The sequence below is a fragment of the Anopheles stephensi genome, chromosome X, assembly GCF_013141755.1.
Source record: "Anopheles stephensi strain Indian chromosome X, UCI_ANSTEP_V1.0, whole genome shotgun sequence".
Lineage (NCBI taxonomy): Eukaryota > Metazoa > Arthropoda > Insecta > Diptera > Culicidae > Anopheles > Anopheles stephensi.
This window is the reverse complement of record NC_050201.1, coordinates 16,115,013-16,132,025: the sequence shown is the minus strand read 5'-3', so window position 1 is coordinate 16,132,025 and position 17,013 is coordinate 16,115,013. Positions and strand designations below refer to the sequence as shown.

General features: G+C 46.2%; 2 protein-coding genes and 1 long non-coding RNA gene across 11 annotated transcripts in view; 2 read left to right on the top strand and 1 right to left on the bottom strand.

The window, feature by feature from the left end:
* Window positions 1-17,013, top strand: part of LOC118511362 (trithorax group protein osa) — a 103,333-nt gene that overhangs the window by 573 nt on the left and 85,747 nt on the right. The window contains exon 2 of one of the 8 annotated variants that reach the window (XM_036054339.1): window positions 48-128. The exons of 6 other annotated variants lie outside the window; for them this stretch is intronic. The gene's annotated coding sequence lies outside the window, so the exon portion shown is untranslated. Of the gene's footprint in view, window positions 1-47; window positions 129-1,031; window positions 2,461-17,013 lie in introns of those variants that run through there. One more of the 8 variants, XM_036054359.1, reaches the window with a different exon arrangement.
* Window positions 2,482-16,857, top strand: LOC118512021. 2 transcript variants are annotated; one of them, XM_036055810.1, is made up of 2 exons: window positions 2,482-2,808; window positions 2,860-3,252. In XM_036055810.1, the coding sequence occupies exons 1-2, from the start codon at window positions 2,548-2,550 to the stop codon at window positions 3,010-3,012; spliced, it is 414 nt and encodes a 137-aa protein (XP_035911703.1). In that variant the 5' UTR covers window positions 2,482-2,547; the 3' UTR covers window positions 3,013-3,252. The 2 variants fall into 2 exon arrangements, with proteins under 2 accessions (XP_035911703.1, XP_035911711.1); XM_036055818.1 differs by lacking the exon at window positions 2,860-3,252 and adding an exon at window positions 16,473-16,857 and having other exon boundaries at window positions 2,484-2,808.
* On the bottom strand, window positions 4,097-11,284 carry LOC118512059. The gene is made up of 3 exons (XR_004906231.1): window positions 10,320-11,284; window positions 8,698-10,034; window positions 4,097-8,308 (listed from the first exon to the last, which is right to left on the bottom strand). It is a non-coding gene; the product is annotated as an uncharacterized LOC118512059 (long non-coding RNA).

Below are 17,013 nucleotides of genomic sequence, written 5' to 3'. Positions count from 1 at the left end.
GCGGGTTGCACAGGAAAAATGCTATTAATCACATTCACCGTATCCAGTGACAGCAAATCTGTATGGAAGAAAAGTGTAATTTTTCGTTGGCCGCTGGTTGCGTTGCGTTACGACGGTTAAACCGACGGGTGCGTGTGTTGATGGTGAAACGGTGAACGGTGGTTTTCTTTTTTTTCCTTTTTGGCATCACGGTTCAAGTTTCGTCTGTGTGCGTGTACGTGTGTGTGTGTGTGTGTTTGTCGGGGGGCAATGCGAGAGTGCGTGAGCGTGAGGGAGAACAAACGGGAAGCGTACCGTTGTGTACGCGCGCGTGCGTCAACGAGAGCGAGAGGGAAAGAAAGAGAGAGAGCGAGCGAGAAAGCACACACGCACACCGCGGAATTTGGTGCAGTATATACCTTCGGTCTCCGCCATCCCACTTTTTCCCAGTACGCTTCGCACGTGGAGCGAACAGGAGAAAGAACAAGCGAGCGAAAGAAAGCGAGAGCTACCGTCAAGCTTCATTCCTGGAAAGTGGAAGCGGGACAGAAGATGGCCAGCTAGAGCGGAAGCGAGATAGTATGTCCGGTGGATGTCGCCCGGCAGAGAACGAGAAGGAAACAGGTACGGGAAACGATCCCTACCGCAACCCCTGGCGCCCTGTTCCATTCCTGTCCATTCCTTTCCACGCTATCAAAGAATGAGAGAGAGAGAGCAGAAAAAGGCAAAAACCCTTCACTCAACACACACACACCGTGCTAATCTTCCCGAAAAGCTAGCTTACATTGCTCACTGGTAAAAAGTCAGTAAGGAAAATACATTTTCCAGTCGGGGAAAAACCTCGCTGCGTTCGAAAAATTGGAGATACCACACACAGGTAACAGGAGATAATGCGTTTTAAACGCCGCTTTCCCATTTTCACCCTTGCTGCCACCCACCTACCTTCCTCGTTATTGCTTTAGAATGGGATGTGAAGGTGGAAAAGGGCAATGAAGGTGGTGCTGGAGGGCTGGGGGGAGGGGGTAGGTAGGCAGGTAGGGGGGTTCAAAAAAGGAAGCGACCTGGAGCAAACCCAGAGCTGGGGGTGAGTGTGTGTGTATGTGTGTGAGGAAAATCAGTGCAGAAAAGTCGCGGCGCTTTTCTTCTTGTTTGTGTTACCGCTGTGCGTATGTGTGTGTGTGCGTTGTATGGTAAAGCGTTTTTCGTTGCTTTTTTCCAAACGACCACCGTGTGCGTGTGCGCACGCGCACACCTTCTCCTTCAGTGTGTGTGTGTACGTGTGGAAGGAGTGCAAAAAGAAAAACCTTTAATAACGCCAGCCGGAAGGAACAATATAAAACACACACATTCACAGATACAAATGCATGGAAAACAGTTTATAGTTGGGAAGAAACATTTTTTTTGTTAAACTGGATAGGAATATTTAGGAAAATTGTGCCTCCGGGTGTTGCTTTTTCCCCCTTTAACCCAAACGTGGCGCCAGAGTAGAAGTTTGTTGGATTAGCTAGATTTTCATATGGTAGGAAAAGTAGGAAAGATTTTCATAAAGCTCTCGCTTATCCCCCCAAAAATCCTGCGGTGGTGTGATGGTATGTGAGAGAGTGAGAGAAAGTGTCGTTGGAGTTGGAGTTTGGTTCCGAAGTTCCCCGATCCAACTTCTGCACCAACGTATCACCATTATCCCGTCTTGCAAAACTTGGCCGCTTGTTTATCTCCCGTAAAGTGCCGTCCCGTGACGTAAGATCGTGTGTGGGCAACAACAAAAGGCAGGAAGGAAGTGTTTGTGTGCTTGGTTTTGTGTGTCCCCCCCGTCGTGAGGTTCTTCGCCACACTTTCTTCCTGTCCCTCCCCCCTCCCCGAAGCATCGTGCCTCTCGAAAACGGCGTCCTGCGAAACAATCAACCACTCAGCGAAAAGAAAAACCATTTTGCTCACCCAAATAATCATCGAAACCAAAGAAAAGCCAGCGTTTGGTGGACGCACTGGTGTTCGTGCACTGTCGCGCCTCTCTTGCTTTCCCCCATTCGTGCCCGTGTCCCCGCGCGTGTGTGCGTGCGTGCCTACGTGTGCCCGTGTCCCGTGTCATGATGGTGTGTGTGCGTGGTTTTGTTGCATGCATGTGCGCGCGCGCGCGCTCGCGCTCGTGTACGTGCCCGTAATTGTACACGTGTGTGTAAGTGTGTTATGCAAATCGCACTCGGTGTGTGCGATCGACAGAACAACCCGATCCGTAACCGCTGCCCGACACCTCTTCCTAGCCCCGTGTGCAAGGGCCATAATCGTTCGCACCCCCCGAGCACTGCTTGCATACAGCGCCGGAAGAATTGGCAAAAGAGTCGTCGAGGCGCCGCAGGTCGTCCCGGTAACGGTAGAACCTACGTGTGTGCGCAAGAGTCGGGAAAAGGGAGGAAGAGGAAGAAGAAGGTGTGGGGGTAATGGTGTAGTGTAGCGGTCTCTGCAAAACCTCCAGGTCTCGCTAAGGTACGGAGAGGGATAGTGTAGTGTAAAAGTGGGGGTGATATATGGGGGGGGGGGGGGAGAGAGAAGTATCGTGGAACGAGTGGAACGATGGAACCAAAGCAAAACCCGCAAGCAATCAAGCCATGTCAGCAAGCAACTGAACCACCACCCCGGGCCCCGCACAATGTACAGCAAAAACGTACGAAGAAGCGAACCGAGGAACGCGGCAGCAAAAGGAACGAAAAAGCCCTCTCAACCCTACCAACCAAATGCAAGACCCCGAGAGCCGTAACCGCACAACCAATAGCAAGCAGCAAAGCAGGAGCAGTACCACCAGCACGGCCACCACGCCGTACCCCGAATCTTGCCGTAAGTTGCCATTAGCTCTAGTGTCCGTTTATAGCCATAGTTGTTCTTTAGTTTAAGGTTATAGTTACACCGTTTCCGCCGTCGGGCGAAAATCTGCTGGATCTGGTCTACCCCAGGACTGCCAGTCAATTTTGCGACGATGCAGCGAATGTATTTGGCGCGGATCTCGGTAACACACAACCTGGAAGAGCGCTTACAAGCTGACGTTCGTTTAAAGCCGCCGTTGTGTAAGGTTAAAGTTACACGCAGTTCGGTTAAAATGCCTGTTGGTCGTGTCGGGAGTATATTGTTGGCTAGAACCAGGTTCAGGTTTTACGGCGAAGAGATTGCTGCTTGCAACACACCACAGTGCTCTGGATGCTTGCTGATGGAGAAGCTGTAAGAGGATAGAAGAAACGGGCACGGCCAGCAGTCTGCTGGTCCGCCGGTTCCCGGTTTTTTTTTTGCAAGTATCCCACATCAGTGCCCAATCTGCTCGGATTGGATGGTGTCCAAAAGAAATGCTTGGTCCAATGTGACACGGTTGGGAGGACTAACATGACCAACTCCGGCAATGCTACTGCATGCATGTAACATGTAACCCCCTTGAGCAAATATTGCGCTCCATGTGTTCGCCCCAGTGAAAAAAAACAAGAAAAATTCCCAAAACCAACCCTTGGGATCGCTGCCGACTATGGTGGGCGATGTACTGAAGTGAAGGACACCCGGGACAAGTCAGTTTATACCACCATTACCTTCACTGTTTATTGATTATCACCACCGACACTGGCACGGTACCTGGTGGTCGTATCTTACAACGAAGCTATCTTCTCCGATTCGCAGAGAACACCAATTCTTGTGCGAACGAAAGTATTTACACCGCGGGAAAGACAAATCAATTAATGCGCCCCGTCATATGTGTGTCTTCTTCGGTCGTTCTATGCAGTGCTAAAGAAATGTATTAATCTGGAACGGAATGTATGTTATCCCCACTCTTATTGCGAACCACAGCTGGAGTTGAAGCTTTCTTGCTAGGCGATACATTTGAAAAGGAAGCTCTCATCACCCCTCAAGTTCACGAGTAACGTGGATAGGTGGAGGCGCTTCAATTCAAAAGAGCGCGAGATGCTGCAGCAATGGGGTCTATGATGACCTTTGCCTAAAAATCTGATAATTTTATCTTGATTTTATCAAACAAATAAAGCAATCTTTCTCTCTTCTTAGCCTAACGACCTCTTAGGGTATGCCTGTCATTTCTGGCTTACTAGACTTAATGATACCACGTAGTTGGATAGTCAGTCCTCATTACGGGGAAGCAGTCCGGATAGGATTTGAACCCCGGTCCCTGTCGTATCTACCCCGTGCCGCCCCTAGTCATTGTCAAGCAATCATAAGCAGATAAACCGAAACCGATGGACCATTTTGACAGTTCCTTCGTTGACCAAGTCAAAAAGTTGCAAAATGTTATGTCTCATAAATTTACTAAATCCTTAAGGGTTTTTGTTCAAATTGAGAGCTAAGAGAATTTTAGACAGAACACACGAAAACACCACACAAAAATTGTTAATTCGGTTCCTGGACCTAACCTGATCAATGGTTGATTCCGAAAGTCGGTACAGCTATCCCTTCATCACAACGGTCACAGATCAGATCAGATGAATCGAAATGTGGCGCACTTCTAAGAACCGCTGCACGTTACATCGTAAACAAACATCTACTACAACTGATTTCATCGTATGCTTTTTTCGTGGAAATATCGCTGAAGTGCTGAGAATAGCAAGGTTAATTTCTATCATGTGTAAGTTTTTTTGCGTGGTACCGAGTGAAAGTCAGTTAAGGCGAATTGTAACGATTCGCCTGAATTGATTTACTATAAAGTACAATCCACTCGCGGTGATTTTACTATATGTTTTACACACTCTACGCGTACAGAAAATCAGATAACCATGAAACAGACGTCAATGGAATAGTTGGCTTTCGAGCGCGAGTAGCAGGTATTAAATCGTATCCAGAGCATCCTCCTGTACACCGGAATAACTATCCAGCTACGGAAAGACCAGGACTTTTTGAGGTTTTAATGCGAAATGATGGCAGAACCGGGGATCAAATCTCATCCCAGATCGCCTTCCTGTACACAGGACTGAGATTGGTAGAGTCAAGGCAATAGAGAAAGAAAGACGAATAACCGAGTTCAAAATGGCAGTTGGATAAATCGTACTGCAGATTGTTGGAACGCTAGTTTGCTCAGCGTATCTTGCCTGTAGGCATTTTGCAGGCTCACCGTCCCGAGTAGCAGCGGTAGATGATTGTCTTGTCTCTCGTACAGTCCAAACAGTTTAACGGCTACTGCTGCTACCGGGACGGCTATAATCTGTAATCACATTGAGTGTTGTTTGTTGCATGATGTGTCGCTCCCGCTCATCACATCCGCCGCTGGAATCGTCATCACCATCACCTCACATCTGCTGCTGGCCGTTTGTTTATATAAACAAACCCGTGGATGGCGTTTTTTTACTCCTTCACTACGGATGATTATATTAATCCTGCACTTACCCGGTTAGCATCACTTGGCGTGAACTGTGGTGTTCACCTTTTCGCCTTATCGGTTGTTTCCAGTTGTTACGGGTGGTCGATGCTATTGTTATCGCTCATTAGGCGTAACCCCATGGGTCGTGTCTTTTGCTCAGGTTCAGTGGAATTCCAATGTGTAACATAGCCTTTTAATAGTTTTGTACAATGTTACGAGCGCGATTTGCGCGAGTCACCCGTAGAAAGTGAATCGTTTTTTGACAGGCTCTCCGTAACTGCCATCGATGTTGATGGATGGATCCTCCTAGCGTCGACCTTGAGTGTAGCGGCCGGATGTTCTGACGAGCGGTTGGATATTGATTACTTTAGATTTGTTACGGGCAAAAACACCCCACCCCAAGCGTTGAACATTCCATGACATAATCTAGGCCTTACAGTCGGAAAAATGGCGTCAAGAAGGGGGTGCCCTATAAAGTGCCGTCCGTCTCCCGGCGGGCTAGGTCTTACCCGTTTCGCAATTGTTTATCCTGTGCGCCTAGCCAGGGATCGCTTGTTGGGCAGTCATCTCGAAAGCGTCATAACACTCACACATGTGCACACGTTGCAAGAGTTTCTCTAACCTTGAAACTATCCTCCCCCTTTTACAACTCCGGGGTAATATGAGATGCAGTTTTTTTCCAATTGCTTTCCTTCTGCTTCTCCTGTGCACTTTCCAAATTTAAATGTCCTGCTATATGGAGAGAAAGAGAGTGAGACAAAAAGCGAGAGAGAGATATCGCGAGAACAAAACAGAGAGAAAGCGGAAAAGGAATGTGTCACACTTTGAATTACATTACTGCAACATTGTATAGCATAGCATCCGACAGCGTTGCTCTATTCTTGGTGACTCAAAACTTTTCTTAAAGATTAAACTGATGTTAAAGTAAATTCTACACAAAAGTAACTACTGAAGCATTATTTCAAAAGGACTGATTGTTTTGTTTCAATTATTCAGCTGTTTAAAACATTTTTGCCTCATTCTTTGCCTCAAGCTTCAGAGAGCAATGGTAACTTATGCCCCTTGCGTACTGGTTTAAACATATGGATGCTTGTTTTACGACCTGGAAAATACTGTATCCTCGTTCGTTTGCCCGCATGCTGCAGGTTAGAACGATCGTCTGCCTCGATCGTTCGATGCAAAATACATCGAACGCCAATGATGTCTCGATTGAACCAAACGCGTTTGGAAGGATGGAATTCATTGCCATCCATAAACCGCCGAAATCTGAGAACTCTTGTCGTACGCAGTAATAAAAAGAAATCTGCTTCACCACAGCTGTTGCAGACAAGAGAGAAGGATTCCGACGATACTCTTGCCACCAGCGCGCACGCTTCAGGGTTTCGCAGGTAGAAAACCATACCTAGCTCCGGGAACTTCGGGCCGAACGATGTTGATACAGGTGCATATGACGCATCGGCAACGACGCCGTACCAGTAGTGCCTTTAACGGGTCTGCTTTAATCTTGTGGAAGATCATAAAAAACGCACCTCTCTCTCTCTCTCTCTCTCTGTCAGATTCGTAAGCGGCTCTCGCGAAGTGCAAATAATATGCTAATTCGATTGCAGTGTAAACTGCACATGGGCATCAGACAATGTGTATACGTGCGCGTGTGCATGTGTGTGCCGAATTAATGATGCTAAAGATGCTCTGAGCTGAGGGTTGTGTTAATTCTTTCGGTACATAAAATTAAAGTTTAAGCTATGGGGGCTCCATATAATATTAATTAACTAAAAATTTTGATGCGAACGAACGAAGGCAACTAATTAATTTTGAGGATGTTGCAACGGTTTGAAGATGCAATTTCTTTTTCTTACTCCTCTTCTCGGGCTGCCACTCGTAACCTTGGGAGGTTTTGGTATACCCTTGTTGTGATTTCCTTTATTCTGCCTTTATTAAATGCACCTCTGGCTGGATAGTCAATCGCAGGAGACTGTTGCGGGATCGAAGTTGATTAGCGGTCCTGATGTATCGCTTCTTGTTTTTGTCGAAGCAGAGGATAGCCGAAGAGAAGAACTCACTGTTCTCTACTCATATTCGAAAATTGACGACTGAATCGCAAATATAAGCTTATGTCATCTGCCTTCTAGAGTCCGTTGTGTTGCTGCTGAAATCCAGTTTTTTTTTTCTAAATTTGTGTTTTTTTGACCATTTACAGTGTGACTCATGCCTATTCTACTTCTTCTTCTTTGGCATAACGACCTCTTTATGTCATGCCTGCCATTTCTGGCTTACTAGACTCAAAGATACCACGTAATTGGGTAGTTTGAACCCCGGTCCTGCCGTATGAAGTCCAGCGCCCCTTGTTGCCTCCACCTTCAGGCCCGCCCTATTATGCTTCCTTTTTAATTGTCACAGTACTTAGGAAGTTTTCGAAGAATATGTCGTGTTTTACCCGCTGTGTCTTTTATTTACTGCTACTTCTTCTTCTTCTTTGGACTAACGACCTCTTAGATCATGCCTGCCACGATACCACGCAGTTGGATAGTCAGTGCTGATTACAGGGAAACAGTTCGGATGAGATTTGAGCCCCGGTCCTGCCGTATGAAGACCGGCGCAAATTTTCGATTATTATTGTTAAGCTAAGCCAATATTTCGTCAACGTTAACGTCATGTCCAGCTAGAATTTTGTTCGCTGTTTAAATTTCATCGAGGCGTAAGGTGGGCTGACATGTCAAAGTCACATGCATTTACGCTATATGTAGATCAATTTTAATTATATATTTGCTCTAAAGCTATGTTCTGATGACTTTAAGAGTTTCTTATTATCATACAATTTTGATTTCTTTGCCGATGCTCTTAATCACAAACGATCCCTGATCTGATTTTGTAGCGTCAGTCCGGCAGCCGTGGCGATAGCGGTGAGGCTCGTCACGCGGCAAGACCTTCTTCTTCTTCTTCTTCTTCTTCTTCTTCTTTGGCACTAGAGCCTTGAGATGTCTCGCCCTGCCATTTCTGGCTTTCTGTCAAGGTGTATGTATTTAGAAGGTGGATTTTTATCGATTTGACAGGGCGACATTTTAGTCGAGTTATGTCAGAGTTTGTTTACAAAAACATATGGTATGGGGCAACAAACATGAACAAATAGCCTCGATTCTCAATCCCTTGAGCAATTTCACTAATTTATGGGTCATCTTCGCATATTAAATGTTGTTCCACAGACGATTGACGATATTTGGTTGCATTTTTCGTCAAAAAATCGCAAGCGATACCACCACCGGCGCCTCCTCCGACGCTGCCGTCACTCTTCTCAACACCCTTCCCCTTGATCACCACGGAACTGTTATGTCAGGTCGAGAAATGTCAATTTGCTCTAAACAACTCTACCTTCTACATCCATATACCTTGCTTTCTGTGACTTAGTTTTACCCGTAGTAAACTAGTCAGTCCTACTTACGGGGAAGCGAATCTGGATGGGATTTGAACCCCCCCTGTCCTGTCGTGTGAAGACCAGCGCCGCGGCAAGACCAGATATCGAGAAAATCGTCTCTCCGTACGCTAGACTGAATATCTAGCTGCGGGTAAACTAAGTCAGGAAAGTCTGCATTGGCATACCAACACCTCCCCTAGATTGTAGAGCCCCTAAAAGTATAAACAATGCAATAAATCAGAAATTAATTATGCAAAAACTGCACACAAACACACAAAAAGCGTCAGTAAATGAAACGAAAAACAGAAAAGTAAACCTAGCATAATAAAAAAAAACCAGATCGACACAGTATTATTGTGGTATCGAAAATAAATCAACAGAAAACCAAAACATAAACAACAGATCTGCTCCAGCGAGAACACACAGATATAGCTTCTCTACTTTTACGACCCCTCATATAATGCATTGGAGGAGGCGGGGCAGGGAGTAGGATGGGACGGCAAGCGGTGGATGAGGTGCATTTTAAAACTGCGCCCACAAGCAGCTCCACAGACCCATCAAATGGGGTTTGATTGTTTATTTATATTTATCTTTCTTCTGTCTCTTCTCTTCTGTGTGCGCTTTCTTTTCCTTTCCTTTTAAGTGCGCGGGCCACCCATCCACCCACGAAATCCGGAATCGTGAAGATTTGTTGGTTTAGTGGTTGAATGTGCATTTTTCGTGGTTTCTTGCAATACTGTTGTACCAGCGAAGGTGGAGTATGTGTTAGAAAATTGTTGGCAAACATTTCCTTATTGTCCCTGTCCTGGGATGCACACACTGCCCCTGAGTGGCCAAAAAATGTGGTGAAAAGTGGTGATTTTTCCTTCGCATTCCTAAGCATTTTTCATTTGGTAGCCGTTGAGCGGACACGGGTTGCCTCAATTTCTGGCTAACTTCTGGTTTTTTGTCCTCGCCGGGAGACGGCATCTGGATGGGATTTGATGATCGGTCCCGGTGCACAGCTTCCACCGGCATCGGTCATGGGACTGTCCCCGCAGCATTATCTTTGTTCCGGCTGCCAATTGTGAACGGGGCGGTCCGGTGGCCGAGGCGATAGCGGCGCCGGTCTTCACAAGCCATAAATGACAGACCGAGACCTCTTGAGGTTGTAGGGCCAAGAAAGAAGAAGAAGAAGCCAATTGTTGTTGTAAACACACATTACCCTTGTTGGTGCTCACTACTCGCGTTAAATGCGTTTTTTAGGCGATTCACTGTGGTTAGATTGCTTCACGAAGTTGTTGGAGTTCAGTCACCATCAGTGATGAACAGCTAGAAACAGAAAAAATGAAAATCTTCATTAAGTTGAGGAAAAACGACACCAGAGCTTGTGACAGCAGCATGAACGAGTGAGCGGGAGAATGTGTGTGTGTGAGAGAGAGAGATCGAGATTTTCCACCAAGTTTCACAGTGTGGTCCACGTCCGTACCAGCAGAGCCCACAGTGCGAGCTAATGTATATGTGTATGTGTTGGTTTGTTAGGTTCAGGCTGTGGGACGACAGGCAAGCGAACGGTGGGAGACGTGTACAACGTGAAAAACCCCGAGTGTTAATAACCTTTTGTGTGTACGATGGGCCACCGTGACGCGGTATGTGTGTGCGTGTGTTGTGGTGTGCGTGCGTGCTGTTTCGCTGCATTCTTGCTTCTCTTGCATCTCTTCTTCTCCGCTTTTTCTTTTAATCGCAGATGCGTTTGCGGATTGTGTGTGTAGTTTTCGTTAAGCCGGGGCCGGACCTATCCCGGTGGCTGGCGGTGTGCTGCAGGGAAGGGCAGCAAAGGGAATAGGGTGGGAGGTGGTTCTGCCAGGGCTGGTGAGCTAGTGTTGGTGTTGGTCGGTAGATTGCTTTCGGGGTCTTTCCCTTTTGGTCGATACATCCAAGTGGTGTTGTGTAGCAGCACCAGCAGCAGCAGCAGCACGATGGGTTTTCCTTTGTTCCTGGTTGATGGTCCCGACGGTTTATGCGCCGTTCTTGGGAAGAGCGAGGAGACCCAGATCGAGCGAGAGAGAGAAAGAGAGCGCGTTAAGTGAGAGAGATATTTTATCTTACAGTTGTAAGATTACAGCACAATCTGAATGTTGAGTGGATACTATGTTTGAGGTTAAAATATTGAACCGTAAAATACGGACATGCATCCAGAGGACTTCCCGGAGGTTACTCTAATAACTTCACTAATAATACCAATAGACACAGGGTCGATATGTTGAAGCTGAGTAGATATTAGAGCTTTAGAATACTCCACTTGCGCTATCATACGCATACACATACGCACAGTCAGGCACACGCGGCCAATTCCATGTGACTGAACGAAGGAAAAAAAGTGCCTAAACTGCTTTATTTACACCTCAATACTTCGCTACCCTTACACATCTGCTCATCGGTTGAACAGCGAGTGTAGCGACCAGCGCATATTTTGAACTGGTATGCGTGTGTACACAAGGGGCTATCTCACGCTCTACACGCTGTTTATCGCACACGCTGGCTTTAACCAGGTGGCGCTTAGAAACAGAAAACACACACACATACACACACAACCGATATACGCTTTAATGGACCTGAATAGTGGAGGTCTATCGCATGCTTCACGCTTTTACATGTGCAACTTTATCGTGCCGTCTCGCTCACACGCATGCTCTGTATCTGTATCTGCTTCGCATCTGTTAAAGGTGGCAGATTTGAGAGAGAGAGAGAGAGAGAGAGAAAATCTAATCACCCAACCGAGATAGCGGGCTTGCGCTACGCCTGCCTGTCAAACTAAGCTCATGTTTTTATTTACATCTAACAGCCCAAGTGTCAGTGGCGGGTTTTGTTTCACTGTAAAAGTGCATATTACCTACCTACCTGAGTTGGGCCAGTAGATGGACAGTGGTTTTGAGCGTAATCTCCTTAGCTTGATTGTTCGCTACCTTAGCTATCCTGAGATAGATACAAAGTAATCGCAATTAATTTGCGTGGAATTTTTTAATACTTAAACAAAATAATTCATCGACTTTTTTATTACATCTAGTTTATAAAGACTTTGAGCCGCTGCATTGGTCTTCAACACATCAGATCTTTTCTTCTTCTTCTCACGTGGCTCTACAACCTCGGGAGGTCCTTTGGCTTGCCATTTCTGGCTTTTCCCGGCTTGATTTTACACATAGCCGAATAATCAGTCCTGCGTACGAGGAGGTGGATAGGATGAGATATACATATTTTAAACAGCTTCGTCCATCATGACAGTTTACTTTGAGAGGAGAAGTTTCCTTAGACTTTAGTATGACCGGTTGACAAACCAATACCCATGAGAGTATCTCAAGATCAATATTGTTGGTGATGTTGACTCTTGATTCGAGATTGGTGAAGTTTCAAACGACTTCAAAGGTGGAATCACCTACCTGTATAATGACTTATTAGACTTATATATGTCACGCAGCTTCGAATAGTTGTTCTTGCTGAGAGGAAACCTTTCGGATTCTGTTGATGTAAAACCCGGTGCCTTTACCGCTATACGCAATACCTATTACGTAGATGGATCTTTTTGGCCGAACGACCTCTTAGGTCATGCCTTCCATTTCCGGCTTACTAGACTTAATGATCGCACGTTGTGGGATAGTCAGTCCTCACTACGGGGGAACGATCCTGGATGGGATTTAAACCTCGGTCCTGCCGTATGAAGACCGGCGCCGTTATCGCCCCTACAGCCCGTTGGTAGATGGATATTACTTCTGAATTGGATCTTCTGATCGCTAAACTATAACAATAAACATGTCTTAGTTTTTTAACATGTAAAAAGACACAGATGTTGATATTTAACTGCTCTTGTTTTTAAAATTAGTAAACAAATCTCTATCTTAATATGTCTTCTTCTTTGGAACTACTACCTCTAAAGTTCTCGTTCTTCCAGTTCTGGCTATGCTTGATTTGCTTTTACCACTTGCAATAGAATATGGGGATAAGGTTCGGACCGTTGAATACCGGCGCTGGCTTCGTGGCATTTTAAGCGGGGTAAGCTTTAACTTTAAGCGACAGAGACATACCTCGCAGTGGCGTCAATCCAGGATTTCCTATTCCCTGCATGTGCTGCTCATTGTTCCGGAAGTCACATTCAGACTCGATTCCGGTAAGATACATCTTAACACACGCTGTGTGTCGAATCGATACATCTGATGCTGGGAACAGACATAGTGTGTAGTCATCCTTTATCCTTCAACCCACCTGTACACCGCGTATGCTCACGTTTCCTTAAGCGGGAACACACCATGCGCACGTTGTTTCTCCCTCGGCTAGCACAACGATGTTGCTAATGTACTCTCAGTTGCTTCTGGCCGACAAAGGTTAAAAAAAGCGAAGAAAACAAAACATTCGTGTGCTTTTGGATGCACTTGCATCATCTCTCTCTCCTCTGTAAACGACGACTCACAGTGGGAAGGGAAGAAATGGATGGACAAACATATAACCTGGAGCGCTGCCAGGCTCGTCGCCGTACACCACGCTCGTCAGTATGCAAATGAAATTATCATTCCTGACGCTCTCCAACCGCCTGGAACACACAGTTTGTATCTAAATGTGTGTATGTGTGGGTATGTGTCTCTGGTTGGTTGAAAGAGTTTGGCCAAACGGCACGCAGGCGCACATACCGTGACTTCTCGGCACCTTATCCCTTGGGTTTCTCCTGTTTTTTTGTTGTTGTAGCGTTTTCTTCTTCCTCTCTATGCGGGACAACTTTTCGTTTTCTTTTCTAGTGTTTTTGTGTGTGTGTGTGTGTGCGCAGTAGGAAGTTATGGGGTGGCTATAGGAGAATCGCAATAGGAGGTCGCACAATCCTTGCAATACGCTCACCGTGATGCAAATAGCTCTACTCTGATCCAAAATCACATGCGTTCTAAAATCTTAGAAGTTTGGCACTATTGATATACTTACATAATAGTTCTTGGGACCTACGTCAAAGGCTATCTTAATTCAGCATTGAATCATAGTGCTTCCAGCTGCTAGATCTCCAGTTCGCAAGATTCTATGATCACATTCCGAACTTCATTAGTCAACGGGTAGGAATTAATGGCCTGTAAGATACAACCCAAAATCTGCTCAGCAAAACCAAATTCCCAAACTCAACGATCGAAGAATTCTAACAATGCGCTAAGAGGAGGACGAAGAATGAGTTGCAAAACGGTGATGAACGTGTTGGCGAACGGAAATAAAAGAAGGTAGCAACACAGCAGGTGAGTGTGTTAGCAGCAGCATGTCTCTCGTCTCGACGACGAACCTGGTAGATCCTGCTGATTCGCGCGCGCGGATGTAAAAGCCCTCGCGAGAAGTGGAGACGAAAATAATTACTAAGAGAGTAGCAGCAGCAGCCCAGAGAGACCAACATGAGGAACGCAGAGTCTGACCGTACACTTGATCGAGCTGTGAGCCGCGCGCAACACGCAAGCCTTTAAGTTTGCTGGATGAGTTCACCGATTAAGGGCGATAATGGGGATGATGATGATGATGTTGTAGGGCGATGGTTGTGGTGGATGGGTTCTATTGGTTTTTCTTTGATGGTGCGTTTGCTTTAGCGGATATATACCGTCGACCATCACCATCAAGGCATCAACAGTAGAGAGAAACAGCGAGAAAGCGAGCTTCACTATAACCTTGTCAACCGAAGCGGAATGCGATCAACCGACCGCAACATCGCCGGAGCCCTGTGGGATCGGCGGATTCTCGTTGGGGAAGTGGCCTCATTGGACGTGAGTCGGTGAGAGTTAGGTTAGGAACTGGGGAGGACGAGCCTGACATGGAGTTGCTCTTTGGTGGTCGGATGGCGCGCAGACAACGGATTGGCTCCCCGCGGGCAATTCATGCGGAGCGAAGGAACGATCGCTTAAAAGGGCATTCCGAACAGTAGGGGCAGGAGGCGTTCGTTGTTTGGCCGATGGATGTCTCGCACTCGCAGACGATGACGTACGTCGGATGAGCGAATGAAACAGAACCGCTCAGCCGACCACCCCTAACCACCCCCCCCCCCCCTACCCCACCCCGAATCTCGGCAGCAGCCAGTAGAACAACCAACTGGGGAGCGAAGTCACGCTCTAGAACCAGTCCGGGGATGAAGATCGCCGTTTTTGGAGCAAACCTTGAAGAGCTTGGGGTGAGCTCGGTAGATATTGAGCCAAAAGGGATTTTTCTCGGCTTGGGAGGTTTTTTTTCTGCTACTCAAGCATATTTCCTTCCTTTTTATATCCCAGTATTTCTATGTGCGTGTTTGTGTGTGTATGTGTCGGCGGCTATATCATTGGTATTGGTGAATGTATTATGAAAGGAAGCTGTGGGTATGAGGAATCAAGGCAGAGAAGTCAATTTGATGGACCATCTCGCTTCTCCAACCATAGAGAGAGGCGCAAACCTCGATGTTCTCGCTCAGCACACATACACACACACACACACACATACCCTTCAAGTTCAGTTGCCTTGCCGAACCGCGCGGAACACAGTTCGCCTCCATAGGGCAATTGTGGCGTTCATTGACCGGTCAATATATTCGTCGGTGGTAGGTTTCGCGCATCCTTTACCGTCTCGTCGTCGTGGTGCATATAGTACATTTGCTGTTGTTGTTTTATACCTCCCGCTGACCATATTCGCCTGTGCCTCCTGGATGGGGTTTCGCTACTTCAACGTCAGAATCGAGGGGGGTGGTGATGACTTTTAATGCGCCGAGATTATTAGTGTTGTTGATGGTGGAGTACACAAATGTTAAAGTTGTCATTACGAAAAAACAAAAAATAAATACCCGTACATTTCCTGTGCTAAGGTATCGTGGAATGGTGTAACACAAAGCAGAGATGTGAAATGAAGTTGCTTGGACGATTTCGCAATGACCTATTTATTGCCACCATATTGCTGGATAACTATGCTCAGATTGAAGTATCATTAGTATCTTTACATATTTATGGCGACGTTATTTAGCGTAAGCTGTTGGATTTATTATCTTTACCTTGACTTTTTACGTCTCGGGTTGTTCGTTGCACCCTTGGCCGTCATGAGATTTGACTGGAAGTAGGTGAGAAATGGCTTACAAACGATTTGAATATTTAAACGAATGTTTAAACCTATGTACGTTATGAAAATTATAACTTCGAGAGGTGTCGGCCTGACATTTGCTTGCTTCCTAGACTTGAGTTACAATACAATTACAATACGGCCAGGCCGTTCTTGATGAATAAATAAAATAGACTTGAGTTACGATAGCTAACGTTATGGAGTAGCTGGATAATTCTACGTACGGGGACACGGTCCGAATGGGATTTGATATCTAATGCTGCTGTATAAAAACCAGCAGCACTTTGGCCTCAGCCCACGGATCGTTCCACTCAATCCTTAACAATCACCATTAACGTAAACTGAAAAACGGATTTGAAGCAAGCAACTGTCAGCCGAAGCGTTGTCAGTTAAAAGAGATTGTATGAGATGTTCAATCATGGGCCTGTTACTTCTGGTTTCCTTGACTTGATATTACCCGTTACTGCGTCCAGGATTCGATTCCTGGTCCTGTTGTGTGAAGATCGGCATCGCAAACGAACCTAAACTGAATACCGCATGTTACATTAGCCATCCGGTGTCCTGTCTAGTTTAATGGACATGTGTGGAGGAGATGCTCAAGTCAAAATCGCTTTAGCCAATTTACAATTCGTTCTACCTTTGCAAAATTCTAATAGTTCTGTGTAATTTTTCATATCTTTATTACAGATGAGACAAATGGTGCTGTGAACGAATAAAACAATGGCGCCAGTCGGTAGCACATGACGAACGTAAACAACATACACGCGGCCGAGCGGTTCGCCAAACTTTCTGCGAATAATCGATTGCGTACGCCACTCGGGTTCGCATCAGCATCATCATCATCACCATCACCATCACCATCACCATCACCATTACCACTACCACCACCAAACGATTCGGTGATCGACCGGCAGTGCAATCGAGCCAGCAACATACTTGCGAAAACAAGACCGTCCCGTGTTTGTGTTGGTTCGTTTCGGCATACATACAATCGTTTATGGATGTGCGTTACGCTAGGAAAACAACCACAAACAACCACAGATGGTGTGCGCACAGTCGATGTTGTTGGGACCGTGTGAAAGAAAGAGAGAGAGAGTGAGTGAGTGAGTGAGTGATGTGCGCACATAAACACACACACCACATCGGCACGCACACTCGACCGAGCTGCAAACGTGCGTGCAACGTACAACAACAAAAACGAGTGTTGTGTTTGCGTTTGTGTCATCAG

Bases quoted from the DNA above. Each gene is read 5' to 3' on its own strand.
- LOC118512021 (XM_036055810.1), top strand. From the start codon at position 2,548: ATGGAACCAAAGCAAAACCCGCAAGCAATCAAGCCATGTCAGCAAGCA. The intron at 2,809-2,859 runs GTAAGTTGCCAT...GTTGTTCTTTAG, and splicing joins GCCGTACCCCGAATCTTGCC to TTTAAGGTTATAGTTACACC.